Source organism: Etheostoma spectabile, chromosome 5 (assembly GCF_008692095.1).
Source record: "Etheostoma spectabile isolate EspeVRDwgs_2016 chromosome 5, UIUC_Espe_1.0, whole genome shotgun sequence".
Lineage (NCBI taxonomy): Eukaryota > Metazoa > Chordata > Actinopteri > Perciformes > Percidae > Etheostoma > Etheostoma spectabile.
In genome coordinates, this window is record NC_045737.1 from 14,120,865 (window position 1) to 14,131,091 (window position 10,227).

Sequence of the window (10,227 nt, forward strand, 5' to 3'; positions counted from 1 at the left end):
GAAAAGAGACGCAAGCAGGAAAGGGAAAAAAAAAAAATAGCATGGTTGTGGGCGGCTGTCATCAGAGGCTGTTTTCTAAACGCAGCAAAGGTGTCGTGTTGCTTATTCACCAAGAACAATGAGTCAATCAGCAAAGCCAGTCTTTGGGCTTCACTTCAGCTTTATTCAATTATGCTATCTCAGGCCGAGGATGTTGAGCTAAAAGTCTCCAGGGAGGACGGTGGTTACACATTTTAGTGATGATTGGTGCAAGGACGCTCACACAAACATATTTACCTCATCTAGGATGTGCAATGAGTTTAAGAGTAAATAAGCCTCAATTCTTCTCAAATCTCAATACTCAAAATGTGTCTGTACTAGAGGATTGAGGATCAAATATCTGGTCAGACCCATAATCTTGCAGTGTTTCCTATATATTGATATATTTGTGGTGGCCGTCACACAATCAATGTTGGCTGTCACATACTGCCATAAATTCTCTCTCTCTCTCTCTCTCTCTCTCTCTCTCTACCCTACTCCTCCATGCAGATTAATTAATGCCAGTGATTATTCTACACACTCCAATACAGTAATGCAAGTGGCGGTATGAGCCTAACACAAAACTAACACACAGAAGAAGATGTTGCTTTTCCCACATCAATCATTTTCTCCACAGAAAAGACGGCTAGAGTCAATTCGGAGTTTAATGGTTAGTACTATGAAGTCATTACCGTTTATTTACTGCGAAGAGAACGTTTTGGCGGCCCCTAAAAAGGAATATCACCAGCGCCAAAACGTCAGATTTTCAGCTGTCAGCGTTTTCAGAGTCAGACTGTACCAGTCCGGACTCTCCCAGTGACCATGCTGCTCTGGGGACCGGTGGCGCACTGAGAAACCGCTGAAAACTGTAAAAACAATTGAACCCAGAGTCCTATTATTATGACGTTATCTGACATTAAGCTTTTCTGCTTCACATTTTCAGCAGGGCAGCGGCGCAGCTGGGGTTGACTCTCCACAGTTCTCATGGGCTTTATAAGTCATAATGTGAAAAACCTTTGCGTGATTTAATGTACCTAAACAACGATGAATCATCACCAAATGTCTAGTTCAATTCGTCCAGTTTTCAGTGGTTTTGAGGGGCAATATGAGAAAGAAATTTGGCAATCATTGTTTAGGTACATTAAACCACATTAAGCTTTTTTCCTCGCCGTAGGCGCCAATAAAGAAGAAAACAATGTGAGAACTTCTATAATCGTTGGATTTTGGTTTAGTTATTTCGACAGGCTTAGGTGTTCATGACAAGACATGGCCATGAGAAATTTGGTGATCAGTGGTTGTTGTTTGGGTACATTAAACCACGTTTTCACGTTAAGCGGTGTGGCATATCCCGACAGGCCGTGTCTAACAGAGGAGCGTGTAGCCAGCGCAGCAGCAGAGCGGTTGTGTCTGTCCTGGGAGGATAAAGATGTTTGTGGATTTGTTGGCATCTGTCGCTTAAGAATTATGTGTGTTATGAACTTCATTTTGTTTTAAACTAAATTGAGCTTGAGGTTTAAAAAAAGAAAAGAAGTGATGGATACAAAATGCCTCATGGCAAAATCTGTTGGGTACGCGTCCCTACCGAAATCGACGCCTATAGAGTAGCCTACGCATGGAAGCCAAAGTTTTGAGTGCTTTAGCGGCATTGACCGGACGTAGAGACGTCATCTCGCTCCGCCTCTCGGCTGAGGCCCGTTCACGTAAAGGCAGCACTTAAACTGCATTTCCCACTAATATGGTTACATTTGCAATAATCTGCGGTTCACACGCATGCCGAACCGTAATCGGTTACTCTACATCACAGACAATTTATCTATCAATATTTCAAAATAGAAACCATTACACGTCATAATGTTTTGTATTCAGAACACTACTGTATTATTGTACAAATTAGCTACAACAGTAATAGCAGATACCTTATGTAAGTCACTCCTACATTTTCAACTGAGGAGCAAAACATGCTCCTGAATTTGTTGTCACAGTCAGATGTGTAAGCCCCCTTCCCTTACTGCATTATACCACTAAATCATTTTTTATAATTGCTACCTACAAAATGTTGAATAAAAATATTTGCAGTACAATTAATATAGGAAGTCTGTACCTCTTTCCATGCGTGCACCCCCCACCCCAGGTAAGCTACCACCACAAATAGAATCTTCTTCAGTGGGAAACACTATCTCGTTTACCTGTTCTCTAATCAGATAGTCCCTAATCTAAAACATACATTTGTCGTTTAACGTTTATTCTTAACTCAGGAAATAAGTTAAAAAAATATTTATATATTCTCATCACAAGGCCCACTTATTCTGTGTGTTCTCAAAGCTTTCAACCACATCACAGGCACTTGCGTCCACTGAGGAAGGACACAAAATGTGTCTGAAAACTTCAGAAACAAAAAAATGTCAGTTTGGTTTCCAGAATCAACGCCCACATCTCCGATGCGGGATTAAGAACGGCAATGCCATCTTCCTGCATTGCTTGCTAGCTACGTAACCACATCCGTGTAACATAGCAACAGAAAAACAAGGAAGGATTAAACGAATGATCTTTGACTGCCCTGAAAAACATTGACTGAACTGCTTCAACAACATCTACCACAGCTCCTGCCAGGACGGATGAATTGACCACTACTGATTGGTTGGTTAGACCAAAACAAGCCATTTACAATTAAACTGAGCCAGAGAATAATTGAATCACAGAGGATTGTTAACATTTAGCTTCTTGTTTCCTTAAAGGATTTTAAACTGAAGCTCTGGATGCAGCTCCCCAGGGAGAAAGTGGGACAAATCAAGATACACCAGGGAAGTGACTTGCAGGCTGCAGGTGAACTTACATTATTGCAGTAGAAGGTGTAAAAGACTCCGGGGACATAGCAGCCCAGAATGCCAATGGAAACCCCTGCGTAGTCCAGCGCCATCCAGCGGCGGCTGGTCTTCTCCGAGCGGTGGCAACAGAACAGGTGATAACCCACCGAACACAGCATACACAGCTGAGGATGGTGAGACAATGAGTGGAGAGTCAGACGTTGCAGCAGCAAAGGATGTGACACGCACCGCAAGATAACAAGTAGGAAAATAATATGATTTAACAAGTCCAAACTATTTCATCTCAAAATGGTGCCTTTTTTCAATACTCATATATATATATAAAAAAATATTCTTTTTTTTTTTTTTAATTGGCCTTAAAAATTGGTTGTGAAGCCAACTGTTAGACTGCTTATTTATTATTTGATGAGAAGAACTGCTAATATTTTGGATGAGCTCTGATGTATTTCTGTAACCATTGAGATTATTGTGATAAAATGCAATTGTCACATATTCAGTTTCCAGGATATTTGGATCTGGAAATCACTACACTGCTTAAATTAAAGAGAAACCTGGTTTAACATAACAAGCCCAACCTAGGTAAACTTGGCTGATGTAAAAATGACAGGAACTCACCTGAAATATCTTTTTGTAATTAATACTTTTATTCGTTAATTTTATACTACCTTGTAATCTGCAACTGCCTTTATCATTTCAAGTGTAAATTGTAAAAAGAAACGCAATTTATTTATTTTGAAATTGATAAAAATTGTAAATTGGGTGTGGTCTTCAATATGGTGTTTTAATGGCGACAAAGATGACGTTTGTGTTCTACCAACTGTCATTGCTAAAGTGCACTGGAAAACATAGTCTTGTACCTGAAAGCAGAAGAGTCCAATGGAGTAGATGACGTAGTCCTCTTTAGAGGCGCCGATGGCCGGCAGCACTGAGGCCATGTTGTAAACCCCGACAAAGAAGAAGAGCAGGAAGCCCAACACGTGGCTCCAGATATTTACCGTCTCATTGGAAAGAATGAAGAGGCTGCACAGAGAAACATTAAAACATTAAGATAAAAAATATGTTATTCTCCTCAAATCATTTTTTACTACAGACTCAGACTGAGATCAGTGATCTCAACTGCACAGCTTTTTGAATTTAAACTCAACATATCAATGCTGTATGCACATGCAGGAAGTCAACTCAAAACATGAGTTTAGTGTAGCTGCTAAAACTGACTGACAAACTTCCCGGAAAAAAAAGGAATCAAGACCAATCACACTGTCAGGGCTTAGGATAGTTCAGATATTTTCATGTGGGGTTGTTTGATGTAGTTATCCATAGTCAGAGTATTACCTTAAGGTCTGCACGACCCTTGTTTGGAGAAGCAGAAGGAAAGACAGGCATGGAAGCTAAGTTATGTAGGCTGTGCACAGGGCAAGCAGAAAAACATATTTAGCCCCCTAAAAAAGGTCCACCAAAGAAAACATATCAGTGTAAGTGTACGCTATATAGAACTTCTGCATTGTTACGCGTAAGCACAACTGTGCTGCTCACGCCGAGACAACAAGTTAAAGTAAATAATACAATGTTTTTTGTTTTTTTTAAAAGAGTGATTATGACAGCGACAAGCAAATTATGTCATTGTGAAAACAAGAGGACACCCTTTATAGGAATATACAGAGGAAGAACAAACTGTCGAAAAATGGAGAGGTGGTGGAAACAGGATGAAAGGGCCGTCTGGCGGCAAGGTAAAGTGTTGACTGACTGGAGGACCTCATACAACCCCACTTTAAAAAGCCAAACTATTACTTTAAATATTCTTAATAAATAGGTAAATGGAACCATATCTGTAGGATATATGTGGGTATCAACCTAATTTTACAAAATATTTACAAAAAAAGGCAACTAAAACAATAGAGGAACCCACAAGCCACAGTGGCCACGGAGAAAAAAAGACCGTTCTCTTGCAGCCATAAAGAAATCTTCCACCTCCTCTGTTGTTAAAATGTGACTTTCCTGAGCAGCAGTCAAGAGAAAACACAACTTCTTCTTTGAGGATTACTGAGTTAAGCTTTGCAACATTACTTTTTACCTTTTGATGCACAGTCTGGAGGGCAGGTAGGCTCTGTATCCATCTGTGATGTAGGGGTTCTCCCTCAGATATATTGGGATCTGTTCATAGGTGTACAGTCTGATACCTCGGGGCACCAGCACAGGCCAGTACTGATAACCTCCCAGCTCAATGTAGTGGGAAGTCTGGGCGCTCTTTTGGGGTTTCTGAGGCATGGTTGGGCTGTAGGAGTCTGTTTTTGTCTGACCTGAAACTGAGAACAAAAAGTCAGATCAGATCCAATGGAGGCCGCATCCTATATGAAAAGTCAATTAAATGCTGTTACTATTTAGGCTGTTGCTTGCTTGTAAGTTTACCTGATCTACCACCCAGTGTCATGTGGAAGAGTTGTTTTTATTGTACAGTTGAGCAATAATACAAGTGGCACACTTATTTAAAGGGCATCTTTGGTGATTTCCTAAATTTAAGTGGAGAACATAGCTAAAGCTATCATCAGAGGAAAGCTGATTTTCTCCATATTATCTGTATGAAATAACCTAGATGAGCTAATATTAGCTAGCTAGACAACACATATTGGCTGGTTTAAAAGGTGGAGCTACTGCTCTAATTGTATGGAGAAAAACTAATGCCGAACTGCATTCAGTACCATCGCATTTTTGGTACGTGCTAAGCCCCAGGCTCCAAACATTAATCCAATTATCGTCCGAAACTAGCACTTGTTCATTAAGTTTATGTTTCTAGAAACAATTTAACTACCACTCTTTCCCTACCAATATAGCTAGCTACAGTTGACACATTAACGGTAGATGCCATTGTGTTGCTGGTTAACAGTTAACACTCACAGTTGTGATTTTGTTGATCTAACATGCCTGCTTGGTAAATTATTACAAGCCGATTATATCAACAAAAAAAACTGATCTAGAGACCATTTTAATGTAAGCCTTATGTGGTAAATAATACTGTCGTTAACCAAGTCAATCTTAAAATAATAAGACTTTTCTAAGCAGTTTGGCAGCTAGCTAAGTCTGTCTGGACAGGCTCCTAAAGGCTAGCTAACATGCCGCTTTGTTTAGAGCCAAGAGATTAACAACAAACTCACCTTTCAATTTTGTATATGTGCAGTTTGTTCCATTTTGTGGCTTATAGTACGTACTACGCATTTGTTTAGTTATATTAACATTAATTTAATATACAAAAAAGTGTGTCAAGTTTCGGCTACTACATCTTCCAAATCACCAGAGACGTCATCAGTAACGGACCCCGGCGCTGTCCCAAAGATGGCCTGAATAAAAAGAACAAGCCCCTGAGCTGTCTACTACTAGAGCATGCAGCGTTTTTACCATAGCTTTTTACAGTCTATAGTTTTTATTTATGTCATCTAAGCAAACTCCGCTGTTGAAGATTATCTTATATTATCTTATCGAACTATGGTTTCCAAGAAAATGTCAAAAGCATATAATTATAGTGAGTGCAGCAATTTGAACGGTATTAAACAGTTCACTACACTGGTTGGGGGTCTCTAGCAGCCAGCAGAGTGTCCACTAGCTAAATGTTGAAGGTTTACCAGCAGCCATTGTTTGTTTGTTTTGTGCAACTGGCATATTTTACCAGCCATCCATTTGGCTGGTGGATGTTGCTAATTTTGTACCCTAATAGCCAGTTAATAATAATTTGTTATCATTTGGCCTACATATCAGAACATAAGAAGACCTCCAAGTGTAGCCTATCTGCATTCTTTATTATTTCAGTTCATTTTTTTGTCCACTCATGCTTGATGTCATGTTCCTAACTTGCTGTTTGTTGTAACCTTTGTGGTAAAGTGCTTCACAAGCACACTTCATTATCGATTCGATTCCGATTCAGAGGCCAACGATTTGATTCTAAACCGATTATCGATGCATCTCGATGCAACAAGCATATTATTAGCCATACGGGATTTTCAAAAATATATGTATAAAGTTGAGTTTGTTAGATTTTGACATATATAGTATTTGTCACACACAAGTTTCAATGAAATGTTTTGTCTACTGAGGTTTTTATTTTGTAGTCATTCCCTGCTTGTGAAAGTCACCTTCTCTCTCAGTAATCTTCCGTGAGAGGCTGAGTCATGTTTAAAGGTGGAGAATTGGCTTCTTAGAACATGAAACATGAGGTGGTCAGATGTAATGTGATATAGATGAACAGCCATATGTGTTTTGCCCAATTATTTTATGTATGTCTAATTAGATCTTTTTTTTTTCTTTTTTTGGCCATTTTTTTGTGTGTTTTTTTTTCTTCTGCACTCTGGCCTAAACTCTAATTTGTTGTCCATCATCCCATCCTCTTTCAGTCACTCTGTTTTCTGATTTGTTCACGTCTGGAGACAATAACTTTTAAATAAAAATCAACACATTTAAAAAAAACAATGATTATTAACTTATCTGAATCGAGCATTGAATCGTTCTAAAGAGAAATGTGATGCATTCAAGAATCAATTATTTTTCCCACCACAAATCCAGATCGTCTTACTTTTAGTGCTACTTAAGATTTTATGGGCCATTTTTGAATTTATTAGACAGCATACAGTACATCAGAGTGTGTGACAGTATACACGAGAGTGTGCCAGAAAGTACATTTACACATAATGAAATGAATGTTAAAGGTTTAAAGGGGCACTCCACCAATTTTACACATTAGGTTTTACTTAGGCTACTTGTCACAAGCATCAACTTGGCTTGTGAAAACCGCTACATACCCCCTGAAGTTTTGCCCTATAGGTTTCTTGCAAGGTCTCATGATTTATAAAATATTAAACCTAAAAGTATAGTGGGATATACAGTTGTGGCTTATATATCGCTGGGAACATAATCCTCCTGTCCAAAATGAGCCATGTTTTTCATTACAGATGCAGCAGTGAAGTAATTTCACCTTTTTCTACAGACTCCACATCCTGACAGGCTGGTGTAGCTTGCACAATTACAATAATTCACCACGTTGACAAATGGTGAAATGCAATGTAAAACTCCAGAAAAGAACACTAACACACCAAGGCCCGACCACTCAAACTCATTACCACATACAACTGCAGATCTTATGTTACGTAATATGACGCAATATTGATAAAAAAGCACTTTAGAGAGCATTGCCCAAAACAGAATTTTTGCTATTATGTCTGCATCTTCTACATTAACTTTTCAAATGGTACTTTAATTTCATGAAAGCATAGTTATAAATTTAGTGCAAACTTCCACCTGCACGTTGCTCTAAGAATGTATAAGTCTATGTTTAAATGTCTTTAAATGTAGGCCCGCATAGTGCAGCTCTCAGTCTCCTGGCTGTCATCCCGCTGCACTGTGCGACTGTGTTACATCCTCCTCTCGCTAACTGTCATCCACAATCCTCATCAGAGCGAGCGGTTTCCACAGACTTCTCAGGTGTGAGAGATGTTGGGAGGATTCCCTCAGGAGGGAAGTCACACTCAGTTCTCCCTCTGCTGTTTACACCCCTCTTTAATTGCCTCATTCTCAACTGGAAGTGTGTTCTCTATTATCACTTCTAATACACCTCTCAGCACATCCACTCTGGCAAAGTTTCAGCTGCCAATTTAAGATAGTAACTCATGCATGCAAGGGCAAAACAACAAGAATCTCCTGCTGCTGCAGTCGCTGCTCAGTTATTAATTGATTTTGTAGCCTTACAGTTGGCAGTGTTTGATACAAATTAGGCAACAGTAGGTACAAGATGTATTTTCCATTTAGTTTTTCCCCCACATTAATAGTCAGTTTTAAAACACATACCCATTTTTCCCCATTTGTACACACTGACAAGTTATTTTTGCCCCTGGCAATACAAATATAATCAAACAACAAACAGTTTCTAGGTGTTTTAAAGCCTGGTATTTGTGACACTTGTGCTGTAATGTTTTTCAGTTAATATAACAAGGAAGCAGCAACAATCTTAATGTCCTCTAACTGTACAGTGATTCTCAAAATCCCCACCATGACACACAAAAAGAAATTTTTTATTGCTACAAAATGGTGTTATGATAATAGATCGATACTTGGTCGTCTGTGTATCGATACAGTATGTATGATGGTCATTGCATTTCTGTAAGTGATTTGTACTTTTATTCTTGTGTATGTGTGATACATGTGGTTGTCTAGAAACTGGATGTCTAAAATTTCCTTTGGGATAAATAAAGTATCTATCTATCTATCTATCAGTATTGCCACGGAAAATATCGCGATATGCTGTTTTTTTCCCCCACACCCCTATTATTGCAGTGCATTACAGGCATCCAACCAGACCCTGGTACATTCATGATAGAGGACACACCTCTCACATGCACTGTGGACTTTAACGGAGGTTTCTCATAAGGGTGACTCCTCGTCTCCCGCCCCACCACCTTCTTCCTGACTCCTCACTGATTCACTGTGACAATCTGTCGTTGGCCCTTTTTTGTCTTTGATTTCTGTCCTCCATTTTTCTGTCAGGCTTGACTTAGAGAAATGTGCCTCAGTGTAATTGTGCGCTTAGACGGCGTGTAATGGAACATGAAATTAAAGTGCTCCTGCTTATACTCTGAATGTTTCTTCAAAAAGCAGGAGGTGATTTGTGAATCAGCCATTTTATCAGTGTCAAAATATCCCATTTGTGCTGATTATTGCAGAGATACTGTAATTGTTCCATGTTATGGCCGACCTGGGATATTTTCCTTCTTAAAGCGCTAACTGGGTGCGTCCTACAATGAAATGTGCAATAAAACGGCACTGCATTACATCTTAATCAAGGGTGCCTACACTGTCTTGGCAAATGAAAGTCTCTCCTTTCCAAACAAGGGGCTGTTAAAGTGGTTTAAATAGAGACAGACAGGCCCCCGGGCCACCGATGTCCTTTGGGATTGTCAGGGTCATCAAGGAAACACAAGGCTACACTGGTGCGCCCCTCTCTGACTGTTGCACCTCATTTAATATCACATTACGTTATGGTGAATACGTTGCATATTATACTTCTTCTCACTGATGTTAAACGCTTGCTAAATTGACTATATGTTACTGCACAGAGGAGAAATTAACAATGCATGACATGTTTTCCACTGCATCTGTGTATCCCCAGGCTCCTCTATGTTCTCTATTGAGCTTTGTGCACCTCATCTTCCACCATTTCCTCTCCCACCTGCCCCAACACGGAAAACAACTTTGAAAAAACCTCAACTTTAGGGGTTAGAATCTTTATTTTCCTCTCGAACCCTAAACACAAAGCCCACAGGCATCACAGGCTTCAACACGGGGCCCGCCAATTGTTAGCCTGCCTGCCGTGCCAAGACTAGACAGGCCCTTTGCAAAGCTAACACGG

At 39.6% G+C, this 10,227-nt stretch overlaps 1 protein-coding gene across 2 annotated transcripts in view; it reads right to left on the reverse strand.

The window, feature by feature from the left end:
- paqr3a (progestin and adipoQ receptor family member IIIa) overlaps positions 1 to 6,173 on the reverse strand; it is an 11,546-nt gene extending 5,373 nt beyond the window's left edge. The window contains exons 1-4 of one of the 2 annotated variants that reach the window (XM_032514920.1): positions 5,993 to 6,173; positions 4,915 to 5,140; positions 3,701 to 3,863; positions 2,852 to 3,007 (exon numbers count right to left, since the gene is read on the reverse strand). In XM_032514920.1, coding sequence (XP_032370811.1) covers positions 2,852 to 3,007; positions 3,701 to 3,863; positions 4,915 to 5,140; positions 5,993 to 6,053 — 606 coding nt within the window. In that variant the 5' untranslated portion in view covers positions 6,054 to 6,173. Of the gene's footprint in view, positions 1 to 2,851; positions 3,008 to 3,700; positions 3,864 to 4,914; positions 5,147 to 5,992 lie in introns of both variants that reach the window. The other variant, XM_032514919.1, reaches the window with a different exon arrangement.
- Between the last annotated feature and the right edge of the window lie 4,054 nt (positions 6,174 to 10,227).